This window comes from Panthera pardus, unplaced genomic scaffold (assembly GCF_024362965.1).
Source record: "Panthera pardus isolate Hobbes unplaced genomic scaffold, ASM2436296v1 HiC_scaffold_19, whole genome shotgun sequence".
Lineage (NCBI taxonomy): Eukaryota > Metazoa > Chordata > Mammalia > Carnivora > Felidae > Panthera > Panthera pardus.
Genome location: NW_026526754.1, coordinates 14,367,166 through 14,383,640, shown reverse-complemented (window position 1 = coordinate 14,383,640; position 16,475 = coordinate 14,367,166). Strand labels below are relative to the sequence as shown.

General features: G+C 44.5%; 1 protein-coding gene across 2 annotated transcripts; it reads left to right on the top strand.

Annotated features, from left to right (window-relative positions):
• The first annotated feature begins 10 nt into the window (after positions 1 to 10).
• KARS1 (lysyl-tRNA synthetase 1) lies at positions 11 to 14,717 on the top strand. Of its 2 annotated transcripts, XM_019413127.1 has the most exons (15): positions 30 to 143; positions 2,651 to 2,830; positions 4,455 to 4,614; positions 5,579 to 5,744; positions 8,287 to 8,380; positions 8,749 to 8,935; positions 9,021 to 9,146; positions 10,061 to 10,180; positions 11,205 to 11,367; positions 11,477 to 11,650; positions 11,809 to 11,894; positions 12,233 to 12,318; positions 12,968 to 13,094; positions 13,800 to 13,943; positions 14,432 to 14,717. In XM_019413127.1, the coding sequence occupies exons 2-15, from the start codon at positions 2,685 to 2,687 to the stop codon at positions 14,528 to 14,530; spliced, it is 1,878 nt and encodes a 625-aa protein (XP_019268672.1). In that variant the 5' UTR covers positions 30 to 143; positions 2,651 to 2,684; the 3' UTR covers positions 14,531 to 14,717. The 2 variants fall into 2 exon arrangements, with proteins under 2 accessions (XP_019268673.1, XP_019268672.1); XM_019413128.1 differs by lacking the exon at positions 2,651 to 2,830 and having other exon boundaries at positions 11 to 143.
• Positions 14,718 to 16,475: the final 1,758 nt, after the last annotated feature.

Genomic DNA, 16,475 nt, shown 5'->3' with positions numbered 1-16,475 from the left:
TCGGAAGAGGCGGAGATTCCGGCCGTGACCTGGAAATTGCTGTGCGACCCTCGTCCCTTTTAGGTCGGGCCCTCGGGAAAGATGGCTGCGGTGCAGGCGGCTGAGGTGAAAGTGGACGGCAGCGAGCCAAAACTGAGCAAAAAGTAAGTGTCGCCGTGAGTCTTTAAGGTCTTTGCGCCCGGACAGTCCGGGCTAGGATGCGCCTCGAGGCTCCGGCCGAGGCGGCTGTGCCTATGGCCTTCCTGCCGGTTCTCGTGGGTCTGGACACGCCGGACGTAGCCGCTAAACCGCGAAACTACATTCCCCAGGTTGCTCCGGGGCCCGGCTCTGGCGGAGTCCTGTCGTCGCATTCCTGGAGTTAGAGTATACAGAAAAATGAGAATTGAGTACAGAAAAACGAAATTTACTCCTTCCTTTACCTCCTTCTGGGAAAAAAAAAAAAAAATGCTTTCTTTTATTGCCGAGCCACGCCTCGCTACCATTGGAAGGAAGTTAAATACCCGAGCTTTTCGGAAAGACCTTGAAATTTTCCTTGGCCTCACCTCGGCTTTTCTGAATCTTATGTATTAAATGGATCATTTCTAAAACTGTATTGTGCACCTAAATATGTGGATTATTTAAAGGATCTCTGAGTATTGAGTGAATGACCGATGTCCAGTAATAGAATATGAGTCCACCAGTCTACTAGGTGGCACTTTCAAACACTGCTGGATAGATCTTAGTTACCCACTCTCAAATCCTTGGTGTGTGAAGCTAAATAGGAATGTATCAAGACTAGCCGCCCTTTAACTGGCTATGTTTTATATTCCTGGATGTATACCCTCTCAAACAGGGTTCTTCAGTTGAAGCACAGAACACCAGCAATGATTTGTTTTTTCAGTACTCCCAAGGAGGGGCATAACTAGACTATTCCAGAGGCAGGAGAAAAGTTAAATCATTACAAATAATGGCTGCCTTACCGCATTTGGGCTCCGTTCTTTTCTGAATCCTGATGGAATAGGCCCTTAACCAGTAAAAATTAATTTTCTTTTTGTGTCTCTGGATTTATGCTTCAAATATTCAAGAAAAATGAGAAAGGAAACATTAAATTTAATGGTTTGATGGCACCCTTCTGAAGGTAGGATACACATCTCTATAAATGTTTGGAACCTGGTCTCAGACTTCTGCCTTTGGGAAAATTGACTCGACTTTGATCTGTTACATAAATATAGTTGACCCTTGAGCAACTCAGAGGTTGGGGCACTGACCCGCCATACAGTGGAAAGTTTGAGTGTAACTTTGACTCCCCCAAAATTTAACAGCCAACTGTTGGCTGGAAGCCTTATCAATAACCTTAAGAGTGGATTAACACACGTTTTGTATGTTAGGTATGTTGTGTGCTTTATTCTTAGAATTAAGTAACTTAGGGAAAAGACATCTCTTAAGGAAACCGTAAGAGGTGGGCACCTGGGTGGCTCCGTTGGTTAAGTGTCCAACTCTTGATTTCGGCTCAGGTCATGATTTCACGGTTCCTGAGTTCGGGCTCTGTACTGACAGCACAGCACGGAGCCTGCTTGGGATTCTCTGGCTCTCTTTGTCACTAGTTCTCCTCCCCCACCCCCAGCTTGCTCAACAGACTGAGCCACCCAGGTGCCCCCACCCTACTACTTTTTAAAGCAGCTTCTATATGTCAGACATAATGCTAGAACCATACAAACTTTCTGTCTAATCTCAATAATAACCTTGCAAAGAAAATATTAATGTCTGTTTTTCAAATTAATAAACTGAGGCTCTAGGCGACTGAATACGTTGAAGTGTGCACACCTAAAGTGTGGTCTGTCACTGATCGAGGCTCTGGAGCAGAGATCTAAAACCCAGTCCAGAACTCCACAGCCCATGCTCTTTACACTGCCTGCACCTTACCTCCCCACATTGTCTAAGAAAATCTGCTGTTAACGTATATAACTCTAGTGACCATGGGCTAAAAGAATTTTTTTTAACGATTAACATTTCCTTCTGTATCTTAATTGTTCTTGGGACTTCCTTGGTCTGCCTCTTCATGAGTACCATTTTATGCCAGTTATCTTCTTCAAGTTTAAAAAGAGATGGGCTGCCTGCCAGGTGACTCCTTCCCAAATGAAAGGTCAGATTACTGTAGTCCAGGATCCTTCCTGAAATTCTCCTTTCCTCCTTGTTCCTAGAGCTCAATTAAGTCTTATCTTTGACTCAGAGGTGCTTTTGTGTGGCTTGCTTTTAGCTTCATCTAGAGTTTGCAATTGATAGTGACATTTCACGTGCTTCCCATTGCCATCTTTGTCACCAGGGTTTTTTAATCTCCGAGAGAGAAGCCACATGTCAGGGGCTTCGGAAACACCGCCTCAGGTCCTGTCTCCTATTTTCTAGGTTGTTGTGATCATTTCTACCTTTAAACTATGGGTTGCCTTACTCCTGAGTTTTAACCCAGATATGCACCTTTTTACCATAGCAAGGACAGAATGTTGTCAGTTACGGTTGCAGCACAGTGAGTTACAGGGTTGTCCTCAGTTAAGAGGGTCTTCAGTGGAACACTAAAAGGTTGTGCAACCTCCCCTACCCATAAGAGTAGGACTGCTGGTTGGGTGTATATGTACTGTTTTGTCCCATCTGACACCACATCTCTGTTTCCTGTTAGGTGGTGGTAATCATTAGTTCCGGGGTGTTCTGCCATGTTGACGCAAGCTGCTGTAAGGCTTGTTAGGGGGTCCCTGCGCCAAACCTCCCGGGCACAGTGGGGGCAGAGGGAGCTGCGACTGTATCAACTTGCTCCTTTCACAGCGCTTCACAAGGACAAGCCACTTTCTGATAAAAGAAGGTTGGTGCCCTTACCTTCGTTGTTGCTCTGGGAGCAAAAATCCTTCCTTACTTGGGTCCTTATTTGTTAAGCCTCTGACTCTTTGCACTTGTTGCTAAGGAAACAAAGAGCTCTACTGCCAAAACCAATAGTGGTTTCTCATTTTCTCTTTAATAAATTCAGATTCTCACTCTAAATTCTTGAGATGACTTGTGGATCTTATTCTACAACAGTGCCGAGAACAAACGTTCCCTTTCCTGTCTTTCTGAACTTGGTTTGCTCCCGAGATTAATTTGGTTTCTAGTCTTTGTTCTATCTCTAGGATCTTTTTGAATTTCCCTTAGGATTAATTTGATTTCCCTTAGGATTAATTTCCATTCCTAGTTGAATGGAAAACAGGTTTTTTATGTTAATGCCAAGAAGAACCAAATAGGCTCTGATGCCTACTGACTGAATTACAGCACAGTAAGCCTAGCACACAGTTCTGGAATGATTGTATTTAAAACTGTTACAAGACAGATTACATCCAGAGACGCCTACTTTGAAGCCCTCAGAGTCTGTTTTCTTAAAAATTAGTATTTCACATCACCAATTTATTTTTTCGATTGAGTTACTCTAAATTCATACTGAAAATTAAGAGTGTGCCATAAAGCCAGGTAATATACAAGCATGACTTGGTATAATTTGCTATGGTTATTATATAATATTCAGCTAACATTGGTGGTTTGAAAGAATGACCAATTCTGTTTGAATACTGAGGATATCCTCTACACAAATCTGTTTGGTTTCTGGGTTCAGATAGCAAGATTTCAGATCAGAGTGTAGATAGTGAGAGATTGGACCAGCAGTGTATCCAAATCCTGGGTGCAGAGAATAAAGGGTTTAAGACAGTGAAGGATACCTAGAATGGCTCTCATTTGCATGTTAACTAAATGCTAAGGGCAGGTCCTGTCTTTGCATACATTATTACAGTCTTCACATTTGGGGAGGGGAGTGTCCTCTGTTATTTACATTTTACAAATGGGAGGTCATGTGCCCAAGGTCATGTAATTGCTAGGCAGGTATGTCAGGATTAGGTCCCAGGCAGTCTGACTCCAAGGATGTTATATTACCCCCTACTCTATGCTGGTTTGTACACTGTTCTGCCCCATTTGTTGTCTTAGGTCCGGCTACAGTAGACGGGGAGGTCAACACTGAGAGTCACTGTTAATACACTGACCAATGCTGAGGGAGGGATTGTCAATGGTGCGTCTCCTTGAACTCAGAAGAGCCACCTCTCCGTTACCCTAACCTACCCCAGACTAACCCACTCCTTGGAGAGGTGTAGGGAAGGGTGGCAGACAGAGCCAGACCACGTTGCCTCTTCGGTTTTCCTTTGTCCTGGGGTACCCTGATTTTAGTTTGGGTTCTCATGTTGGAAAGCAGAGGGGTGAGGAAGATCTTTCACATCTTTATTCTAAGCTTACTTTTTCCTTTGTTTCATTCACGTATAGAGTTGACTAAGAGACTAGGAGTGGAGGTGTAGCACCAGGCAAGAGCATTTCCCCCCAGGCTGTTCATATTTTTGATCCGTGGTTATGGGGCAGAACATAGTAGAGGACTCTTCAGGTATCTGTCACATTGAACATTTGCATCTTGCCAACAGTGAGCTAAAGAGACGCCTGAAAGCTGAGAAGAAAATTGCAGAGAAGGAAGCCAAGCAGAAGGAGCTCAGTGAAAAACAACTAAGCCAGGCCACCACTGCCGCCACCAACCACACCACTGACAATGGTGTGGGTGCCGAGGAGGAGAGTCTGGACCCAAATGTGAGTCCCCTGGACCACCACTCTGGCTGGGTAGGAGGAAGCTTCTGATGAAGCTTAAGGCAAATTCCTTGGGACCAGTGACTAAGAAGAGAAATAGGAACTGAAAACAAGCTGTGAACCCTGGGTTGCTGCAGATGTGTTGGGGGAAGGGGCGGTGGGAGGGAGCTGCCACTACGTCTGGTTAAAGGCACAGGCAATGAGCATTTCTCTAATCAACTCCCAGTAGGTGGTTGGGAGAATCAGTACTTCCAAGTGACTGATTATTCTTCCCTGAAACTGGCTGCGCCTCATAACAAATCCAGAAAAGGTATCTCCGTAAAGATTGACTAGGGTTTACTCTGGGCCAGAGATTCGCAAATTTTAGTCCATAGACCGGATCCACCTTTCCTTGCTTTTAATCTCATCTGTCCTCCCTGGTTTTGAAAATTGTATTGGAGCACAACCATGCCCATTTTTTTTTACATGTCTAAGGTTATTTTCACACTACAACAGCAGAGTTGAATGGTTGCATCAGAAAAGGTGTTCCTTTTTTACATCCTCCAGGCCCCAGAGTCTTGTCTTGGGGAAAAGTCTGACATGTAGCCAGGGGTAGGAAGGTAGGAAAAAAGGTAAGTAACTCACTGTGCAGATGCATCCGCAAAAGTGGCAACCAAGGCCACCTATACAAATTAAACTTAGTATTTTAGGCAGAATTCCCATTTTCCTTTTCATTGAATCTTGCATTTTGGAATTCTGGCCTTCATTTCTACCTATGGATTTAGCCACTGTGCATATTTTAAGTGCAAATCTCATTCCCATCTTGGGATTTCAAAGGTGTGGAGGGCTCAGTTAAGGAGACCTCACTGTATTGGAGCCACTCTGCGGCAAAATACGGTACTCTGCTAGGTGGGCCACTGGTATGATCGGTCAGGTTCCATTTCTCAGAGGCTCTTTTTTTTTTTTTTTTTTTTTTTTTTGTTAATAGCAATACTTCAAGATCCGTAGCCAAGCAGTCCACCAACTGAAGATCAGTGGGGAAGACCCGTATCCACACAAGTTCCACGTAGACATCTCGCTGACTCATTTTATCCAAGAATACAGTCACCTGCAGCCTGGGGACCACCTAACTGACATCACCTTAAAGGTGGCAGGTAGGAGGATTCCCTGGCAGTATGCTGAGCTCTCACAGCAGACAGGCCGCTACAGCAGCACAAAGAAAGTTCTGGGTTGGTCTTGCTTTCAAGTAGCCTGTGTCGCAGGCTCCTACTTCACGAGGGACAGGGCAAGTATATCCATTCACAGAAAGAAGTAGAGCAGCCCCGAGACACGAGATTGTGTTCCAGACGAGGTGATGCAGCAGAGGAGGGGGCATTCTCTGAGGGGAACTCCTGACCTGATGCCGCTGCTACTTCATCGTCCTTTATGAGGACGTCCCCTTACCAGTGGGACCACAACCCCATGTTCCTAAAAATTCCCACCTGTGGCCTAAGAAGTTTTGCACCGGGACTGTATTTTTAGAATATTGTTATTTTGGAGTTCTAGCATCTTGCACAGGATCTTTCCTTAATTAAAAAAAAAAAAAAAAAAAAAACCTGGGGCACCTGGTTGGCTCAGTCCATACAGCATGAAACTCTTGATCTCAGGATCATGGGTTCAAGCCCCACATTGGGCTTAGAGGTTACTTTAAAAAATCTGTCTTTATTTGCCCCCCAAAAATAATAAAACTACTAATTGTAGAAAATTTGGGACGTTCTAGGAAGCAGAGAGGAATTGAATTACCCATAATCCCACTACCCAGAGAGAACCTCTGCCAGTACCTAAATGCCCAAAGCTTAAAGTCCAGTAATTCTACTAAAACATGTCTTGATGTTAGTTGCTCTGAGTCTATATTCTCAGGTACAGAGTGCCCTTTAAAAATGTGTTTTCAAGTTTTTTAGGAAATTTTTCTTCAATATAATTTTTTTTTTTGTTAATTTGGGAGGGAGAGCAAGCACAGGAGCAGGAGAAAGGAGCGGGGAGTGGGGGGGGCGGGGAGAGAAAGACTATCTCAAGCAGGCTCCACACTCAGCGTGGAGCCCAAGGCGGGGCTCGTTCCCAGGACACTGGGATCATGACCTGAGCTGAAATCAAGACGTGGACACTCAACCGACTGAGTCACCCAGGCACCCCTTGAATATATTATTTCTTTGGTTTTCTTTTGAGACTCCTTTTATTCATATGGTGGATTTTCAATATGTCACTTTTTTCTCAAACCTTTTGTACCTTTTTCTTTACACTTTGATGTTTAAATTTTGTCTTTCTTTCCTCTGGGTTTCTCTTAAAGCATTTCTATATTCACTCTTATTTTCTTTTAGTTCAGTCTTCATTCCTGAAATGGTTTTTTACTTTATTTCTGATTTTTTCATGTGTCACCTCATTTCTTAGTTTCGATGATTCTAATGTGGGTATTTTTGTTTCACGGCATTTTCTTAATGTCATTCAACTTACTGTCAAATGGAATTTTTGTTTTTTCTGGGCATGTCCTTCCTGAGTGCTTTTTTATTTAATAACTGGTATTTGATCTCAATACTTTTATGTTGCTTATTTTTATGTGAAATTAGTTTTCCTCAATGTTTTCTTTTTTAATGTTTATTTTTGAGAGAGAGACAGAGTGTGAGTGGGGGAGGGGCAGAGAGAGGGAGGCACAGAATCCGAAGCAGGCTCCAGGCTCTGACCTGTCAGCGCAGAGCCTGATGTGGGGCTTGAACCCACAGACTGTGAGATCATGAGCTGAGCAAAGTCAGGCACTTAACTGACTGAGCCACCCAGGCCTCTAGTTTTCCTCAGTGTTAAGGGAAGCTTGATTCAAATAGCTTTTCCAGCTTCACTGAGCTACCTTTTCTGTTGTTTTTGTGAAGTGTTCAGAATTACAGCAGCTTGCTTTCTGAGATACCAAGGCTCTCTTCCCCTTCCTCACTTTTGTCGGACCCCTTTGTGGTTTCCTGGTCTTTTCCAGTTTTACGGGGCCTTGTCCTAGAAGGGAGCCCTGGTTAGTAAATTAAGAATGTTCCTGGGGCTATGCTGAAGGGCTTCAGCCCCTTTAGACCTTATGCAGTCCCAACTCCCTCTACTCACCCACGTGGCAGTGGGCACATCCCCTCCTGGGTTCAGCTGCTGTCCTCCAGTTAGCTGCCACGTTTTCCAGTGACTACCTATGGCCGATTTGGAGATTTCCAGTTCTCAGACTCGGCAGACACCCCACAAAGGCTCCCCTACAGCTTTCTCCCATATGGGGATCTTTGGTGGTTTGCCCCACTGCTTGTGTTTGGGGATTCTTGGGAGTATCCTCCCACATAATTTTGTTGTAAATGTTGTCCATAGCTTTTTGGCCTTGCCTGTGTGGTTGTGCTTTTTATTTTAATGGGAGGATTGAGGTAGAGCCGAAAACTATGCTGCCACCAGCGCTGCCGTTTTCCGGGAGTCCAGTAAACAACTTTAAAGCCAGGTCTTGCTGCACTTCTTTAACTGGTTTAAGTAAGATTTTTGTCATGAAGGAAAAGACTGGGCTTAAGTCTTGGGCTAAAATCGAATTGTTCTGGTCTATGTTGATAGGACATTCTACCTAGACGTAAACATTGCAGAGGGAACTTTTTGGGCACTGATGCCACAAAATGGCTTCTCGTTCTATCAGTGTTTTTGTTGTACTTTTTCTAGGTAGGATACATGCCAAAAGAGCTTCTGGGGGAAAGCTCATCTTCTATGACCTTCGAGGAGAGGGGGTCAAGTTGCAAGTCATGGCCAATTCCAGGTATGTAGAAATACCGCGTTGCGGGCCTTTCTGGATTGACTCAGGGCAACATGGTTGGGGACCACGTGATCTTCCTTTCTCATTGGCATTTAAAGTTAAAAGCGGGTTATGGTTGGGTAAGGCTGAAAAGAGAATAAAAAGGCCATTTGGTCACCTAGAGAATAACAACTGCCCTCAGGTTGTGCAGCAGTTACAGATAAAAGATAGCACTCTAGCAGTTGACAGAAGAGTCTAGATTCTTCCCAGGTTCGCCCAAACTGAGCACCAGCAGTTTAGTGAGGATTCCAGAGGGCAGTTTTAAAAGCTAAACCAGTGGTTGGTTTTAATTCGGAATATCATACACTGAAGTACGGTTTTCTTTCACTCAGGAATTACAAATCAGAAGAAGAATTTATCCATATCAATAACAAACTGCGTCGGGGAGACATAATTGGAGTTCAGGGGAATCCTGGGAAGACCAAGAAGGGTGAGCTGAGCATCATTCCCTATGAGATCACACTGCTGTCGCCGTGTTTGCATATGTTACCTCACCTCCACTTTGGCCTCAAAGACAAGGTAAGCTCTGTGGCCTCCTCGCTGTGGTCTGTCATAGCGTTGAATTAGACTTGGCAATGATTTCTATCTGTTGCTTTTGCTTTAGGAAACACGATATCGTCAGAGATACTTGGACTTGATCCTGAATGACTTCGTGAGGCAGAAGTTTATCATCCGCTCTAAGATCATCACGTATATAAGGAGTTTCTTGGATGAGCTAGGATTCCTGGAGGTGAGAGAGTTCTTACCTGTCACGATGAGCTAGCTGCCTTGCTATGCCTGCCTCTTACTATTCCTTCTCTTCCCTTTTCCATGTCCTATATCCATACTATTCACGCTTAGCGAAAAGTCCCTTTGATGGCCAGTGTCTTTGTCCCACCTTGTTTTTTTAGTGCCCCGATGAGGAAGGCAGGATTTGAATTCTAAGATAATGGACAAAGTGTAGGGCTGTCTACCTACTAATGATGTCATGTTCATTGAGTTACCAACTCATTTTGCTTTTTTGTAGCATTAAGGGAAAAAAAAAAAACCTTTTAATTATATGAAGAAAGGTAAGTACACGTGTAAAACAAATTCAAAGAAACAGAAACAAAACTGAAAGTCCCCTTTTGTATCTCCCAACTCACTTTCTTCCCCAAACTTGAGTTTGATACATATCGTTCCACACTAGTTGTTATGCATATATAACTACATACTGAGCATGTTCTACATGAGGTACGTGTGTAAACAGTTTGGAAGCGTTTTAATTTTTGTTTTAAACATAAATGAGATCACACTACATGTATTCTGATGGACCTGCTGTTTCCTACCCCCCCCCCATAGACATTGGACCTTTTTGCATGTCTATAACTAATTCAAAGAACATAAACAGTTCAACTTACAGTGTTTATTAAAATATAATTTATAAGTTGTGGAAGTTTATGGTACTGTGTTAATGGTGTTTGGTATTAATGGAAATTGAGACACTTCTAGAAAATCAGGACATCTCTACTTCTTTTGTCAAGCACTTGCACATTACTGTTAACCTTAAATTTCACTTAGGGATATAACCGGCTAAACTATATCCATGCACAACATGAGCTACCCCCAAGGCCTCTGGTTTGCGGACCTCTGTCTGAGGACTCAGTGTATCTCCCTGTCTTTTAGATTGAAACTCCCATGATGAACATCATCCCAGGGGGAGCTGTGGCCAAGCCTTTCATCACATACCACAATGAGCTGGACATGAATTTATACATGAGAATTGCTCCAGAACTCTACCATAAGGTAATAAGTAAGAAGATGCCCTGTTCCTGGGAGAAACAGAGGCCGGAAATCCATTGGCTAGATAGATGTAGTTAGAAATAAAAGGAACAAAAAGAGTAGAACAGCCAGGAGAGTATTCTAATTTGGCACGCCTGTGAGCGTTAACACTTCTGGAAATTCTCTACAGGATCAGTAGAGCATTGCGGGTCAGAGGGCAAAGGGATTGTCTTTCTTAGGTGTATAGCTCCTCCTAACCTGCCTTGGTTCTCATGATATTTTAGGTTTATTGTCTTCCTTAGATTAGGTCTGATTTTAGTCTTTTATAGAAAGCTTGATATCTGTCCAAAAATTGGAAAAAAAGATTTATAAGTCACCAGAGTAAATACCAGAGACTGTCATTCAAGGTTCTTAGTTGCAGACAACAGAACCTGGTGTAATTAGTTTAGGCACAAGAAAAATGTATTCAGATACATAAGGAAGCTCACAGTCCCAGGAGGATCAGAGAATCAGGCTTGGAGACCACAGGACTAGGAATGATTCTCAGGCCCATCTGGGCTCTTCCCATGGAGAGCCCAGATTTTTCTACTTGGGACAGCTAACGCAGCTCAGAACCGCAGCGCTATCCATTAGGACCTCTGCTCTGCTTCTACCTCTAAAAGCTAGATATCTCTGGCCCCCTTCTCCAGGAGGAATTCTGCAATATCTACATCTTCTTTCAGTAGCATTCAGAAGTTGCATGGGCATGTCTGGTGGGGAGCTTGAGTCACATGCCTGCATCCTAACCCCAAGAGAGGCCTCTTTCTTGGGGAGGCTCACACTCACAAGATGGGGTGCTGTCCTGACAAAGGAAGAGTATTCAGAGGTCCTGGGCAGCCAAAACAAATGATGACTATCCACTACGAGGGTCTAAAGAGAGTAGGGTATTCGACATTTGGGTAGAGACCTGAAAACATCCCTCAGCTGTGAAAACCAAATTAGTTTTGTAGACGGAAACTTTCCAGAGTCATTGAGATTAGCTGCCATGACCTTGGCCATGTGTTGTTAGATCCTGGTGGTTGGTGGCATCGACCGGGTTTATGAAATTGGACGTCAGTTCCGGAATGAAGGAATTGATTTGACTCACAATCCTGAGTTCACCACCTGCGAGTTCTACATGGCCTATGCAGACTATCACGATCTCATGGAAATCACAGAGAAGATGATGTCAGGTGACCTCTCCTATTCCCTTTTGTCTTTCACATGTGTCTGAACGGCTGGTGTGCTGCTTGTAGGAGGACTTCCTGTTGGTCCTTTTCAAATAGTAGATTTCTTTCCCAGGGATGGTGAAGCATATTACAGGCGGTTACAAGATCACCTACCATCCAGATGGCCCGGAGGGCCAAGCCCATGAGATTGACTTCACCCCACCCTTCCGGAGAATCAGCATGGTTGAAGAACTTGAGAAGGTCTTGGGGGTGAAGCTGCCAGAAACCAGTCTCTTTGAGACCGAAGGTAAAGTGATGCACTCCTCCACTGAATGGCCCTCCTTTCTCTTCAGCTTTGAATTAGATGAGATCAGGGCTAGAATTTTCCCACACTGTTCTTTTCATACATTTTTTTTACTGGGGTAATGTGATTCTTCTGTCCTAACTTGTACATTTGTATTACAGAAACTCGTAAAATCCTTGACGATATCTGCGTGGCAAGAGCTGTTGAATGCCCTCCACCTCGGACCACTGCCAGACTCCTTGATAAGGTGACAGACCGTGCTCTTCGAGTACATGCCCTCATCCAGTGGTAACCAGCCCCCTGCTCCCTGGGAAGGTGAACTCCACTGTGGAGAACTAACTTACACAGCCTCACAGGAAAGCCCTAATGAGAGAAATAAGAGAATTAACCAGTTTTGAACTGCTCTTCTAAGCTCTGTACCGAGTAGTTACATAATCTCAGTCAAACCTTACCAGCCATGGAGAGACTTATGATAAACCCTTGTAGCATCCGGTAGTGGGTAGGAGCAGAGTCCTTCTGCCAGGACTGGAACAATCAAAATGCCATCAGAAGGGATCTGTAGCTCTGCTTTGCTTTCTCCTTAAGCTTGTCGGGGAGTTCCTGGAAACAACATGCATCAATCCTACATTCATCTGTGATCACCCGCAGATAATGAGCCCTTTGGCTAAATGGTAAGATACAACGTGGTTTTCCAGTTACCTGTTGCTACGTAACAACCTCAGAGTTATAGTGGCATAAAACAACAGTTCTCAAGATTTTGTGGGTTCACTGGGTAGTCTTTCTGCTCTACAAAGTGGTAGCTAGGGTAACCCAAGCAGCTGTAACTGGAAACTCGGGCACCTTCTTTCTCCTCCGCTGGGTTCTTGTTCCTCCAGGGCCTCTAAATGTAGCTAGCCTCTGTCTGGGGCAGCATAGCCTGAGCTTCCTTACATAGTGGCCGGGCTCCAGGAGGAAGGGTTCCAAAAGAATAAACCCCAGTGTACAAACACGTATCAAGCCTCTGCTGATGTCCCATTGTCCAAAGCAAGTCATATGGGCAGCCCAGAGTCGGTGTGACAAGGCACAGAAGGCCATGAATTCAGGAGGTATGGTTCAGTGTAACCATTTACCACCCACGTGTGTTGTGAGGATGACTAAACCTTCCTTGTGTCTAACCCTCCTCACCATTGCACCAAATGGTTTGGTGCTAGAGTGCATACAGGCTTCGGGTCTCATCCGTAACAGTTTTGAGTCAACTAGAATCCAGGAACTCCTGTGTTTGTACCAGATGTTATTAGAGAACCTGTATGTTCAGCCTCTCCTTTGGTCTCCTATCTCCAGGCACCGCTCTAAGGAGGGTCTCACTGAGCGCTTTGAGCTATTTGTCATGAAAAAGGAAATCTGCAATGCCTACACCGAGCTGAATGACCCTGTGCGGCAGCGGCAGCTCTTTGAAGAACAGGCCAAGGTAAGGAAGGAGAGTGCGAGTCAAAGGCATTTACTTCATCATGTGCCCACTCACTAGAAAATATCAGCCTTAACTCTAGTCTGTGTTACTGTCTGCATCTCTTAATGACTTCAACAGAAATGAAGGATAAAGCCACAGGCTTCACTGGAGGAGGTCATATTTCAAGATGGAGAACTTGACTAGTTTGGGCCTTAGAATTTCCACATAGGAGCTTAGACATGTTAGTGTCTGTGTGGGGAGTGTGATACTTGCCTTGAAAATACGTTTGCGTAAAAAGAACATAATTTTTCTTAGATGGTACATTTATTAAGGTGGGTTGGGGATAAGAGGCAGATAGATTAACAAAGACCAAGCCCTCACAGGCTGCCTGTGATGGCTGGTTTCAGGAAATGAGGGAAAGACTCTTAGGAATCCTTAGTCTCTGAAAATCAGTCTCCTTGGACTCACCAAGTTGTCCGGGACAGTGGAGGTGTTTTCATTTCACAGAGAAATGCGCTTGTGTTCTGAAGTGGGGATCGCCAGACTTGACCGGGTCTTTGAAAGAAATGGGTCCATCCTGAAGTTACTGGGAAACCAGTTCCCAGCAAGTGCTTGGTTTCCAGAGCATTCCTGGAATGGTCATCCCTCTAAACGTGTTAATGTGCTTGCTCAGACACTGAGAGACAGCGTGGCCTGAGACAGCGTCACTGTTTGGTTCTCTTCTAGGCCAAGGCCGCTGGCGACGATGAGGCCATGTTCATAGATGAGAACTTCTGCACTGCCCTGGAATACGGGCTGCCCCCCACAGCTGGCTGGGGCATGGGCATCGACCGTGTCACCATGTTTCTCACAGATTCCAATAACATCAAGGTACGTAGTGGTCTTCCTGCCACACCCACTGCCCTGCAGGAGCTCTGCTCTCAGGGGCAAGGCATGGTGGGCCTGGAGAGCAAAGGAAGGGCTTCAGGCAGAGCAGTTATACATGACTCTACAGGATGACGACCAGAGGGTCTGACATTATCAGATTTGGGTTTTTTTCTACCTGAGGCAGAAGGAATACTCATTGTTCGCATTTCTTGAGGATCCAAGGAACACACCAGGCCCTCTGCAGCCATTATGTCATTTCACTTAAGTCAGCCCTACGAGGTAGAGAAACTACCGTTATCTCATTTTTGCAGATAGGGAAATCCTATTTTAAGAGAACTCTGTGTTCACTCATTCTTTTTTATCTTCTAAGCTGAAATACCAGCACAGATCTCTGAATTTGGGTGGCAACAATAACCAGAAGCAAAAGGAATGGGTGGATGGCTGTGAAAAAGAGCGTGCTTCTTCCTTCAAAGTGATTTTCTCTCCTGTAGGAAGTACTTCTGTTTCCTGCCATGAAGCCCGAAGACAAGAAAGAGAGTGGAGCCACCACGGATACATTGGAAAGTACAACAACTGGTACTTCTGTCTAGAAAATAATAATTGCAAGTTGTGTAACTCAGGCTTCTCTGCGTTTCTGCACAAGATCAAGGACGGCAGGGGAATTTTTGTGTGTTGCTGTCCATTTGACGATCACTGTTCAGTTGGGCCGCCAGACGAGAGAAGAGGAATTAAGAATTCCTTTTTACTCCTTGTTCCCAAATAAACCTTTTGTCTCTACTCTTGTCTCCTGACTGTTTACCATGGAATGTCAGCTTTTATTCAGACAGCTGGCCTAGTGCATGGTTAGCATTATATCACTTTATTCATTCAAGTTTATGTTAATATCTGCTCAGTACCAGGCATTTTTCTAAGGGATTAAGGACACAGCAGTGAACAAAAGGCAAGTCCCTGCTTTGGTGGAAATTTCATTCTTTTTTTAGGGGTTGAGGGCAACTAAATAAAACGTATTTCTGGTAAATACTAAGAAGAAAGAGGGGTAAGGGGACAAAGGTGCTATTCTACAAAGAGGTGGATGGGGACAGTGCTATTTTAAATATGTGATCAGGGAAGACTCTTCTAGGTGACATTTAAGTAGAGAGCTGGAGACACGCCTAAGGGGAAGGGCAATCCAGACCAGAGGACTGTATTTTCAAGGACCGGCAAAGGGTCTGGTGTGACTGGAGGAGTACGGAAAGATCCCTGTAAGCCATGCTGAGGAGTGTGTGTTTTATCATGAGTGATGTGGGATGCCATTGGAGGGTTTTGCATAGAGGGCTTTCAAAATACTGTTCTAGTTAGCACAGGGAGGGCAACAGTGAAAGGGAGATGACAGTGCCAATGGTTTAATGTAACAGAGATGCTTACAAGTGACGACTCTACCTGTTCCTCAAGTCGATAGAATTTGGTGATGGGATGTGGATCAGGAGAAAAGAGTCCAAAGATGATTTCAAGGTTTGGGGCCTGAAGAGTTGTCCTTTATGAAATGGGACAAACAGGAAGTGCAGTTTGAGAGGAAAGGTAGAGTGTTAGGTTTTGGACATCATTTGGCCTCAGGTGGGAACAGTAAGTACGATGCTGAATGGTGAGTCTGGAGTTTTATCATTACTTTCAGCTCCTTTCATCTAGGTTAGGAATGACACAAGGTCATGGCTGAGGCCGTGCTGGTATAATGGAGTCCCTGACCCCTGATGCACGAGGCAGCTGGGGGAAACCTTCCAATGAGTCCTACCACAAAGGACTTGCCTTTTGCATCTCAGCAAAGCCTGCAAGCAGCCCAGTTTAAGAGTCTACTTTCACAGAGCAAGATTTTACTTCTGTAGCTGGTACAATGATCTTAGCATGCAGAATTACCTCCCTAGGAATTAATTCAGAGTTTTGAGCACCTCCAACCCTTGCTGGTGTTTAAACACAGGCTCTAGGAGCACTTGGCCGTAGTGATAGATGACCAGGTGTAATTTCAAAAGAAACCCTTCCATATGGCACATCCCCCAGCAAGATGGTATTAAAATGAAAACCATCATTCCCGGCCTCCCCCCAAAGGAGAGGGTATAGGGTCAAGATGGGGTACTGGACCTCAGGCAACACTACCACTAGAAAAAGCAACAAGAACAATGAGGTCACGAGTGACCTTTAAAGGACTGTTTAGTAGGCAGGGGGCAGAAGCCAGCTATCTGGCCTCAAGAAGACTGGAGATAGAGATGAACTGAAGCAGTAGCAATTTGTCTGGGATTTAACAGGAAGAATAACAAACAGGATGAAAGCTAGAAGGAACATAAGGATTGTAATTATAAAGTCCCATTACTTCCTTAAATGGTTGAAGGTTCAATGTGCTATCTGCCGTACTGTGGTGAACAGAAAGGCACGGTCCCAAGCTTCATGGCAGCTCTGATAAATGCTTTGAAGGAGACGGCTGTGGGGTGTTGAGAAACTCTAACACACCTAGTTAAGGAAGGTTTCCCTGAGGACATGAGAATCTGAGATCTGAAAGAAGATAGA

What these genes read in the sequence shown, in the direction of transcription:
- KARS1 (XM_019413127.1), top strand. Translation starts at nt 2,685, where the DNA reads ATGTTGACGCAAGCTGCTGTAAGGCTTGTTAGGGGGTCCCTGCGCCAA. An exon ending in CCACTTTCTGATAAAAGAAG is followed by an intron (nt 2,831 to 4,454) that starts GTTGGTGCCCTT and finishes TCTTGCCAACAG; the next exon opens with TGAGCTAAAGAGACGCCTGA. An exon ending in CAGATTCCAATAACATCAAG is followed by an intron (nt 13,944 to 14,431) that starts GTACGTAGTGGT and finishes TCTCTCCTGTAG; the next exon opens with GAAGTACTTCTGTTTCCTGC.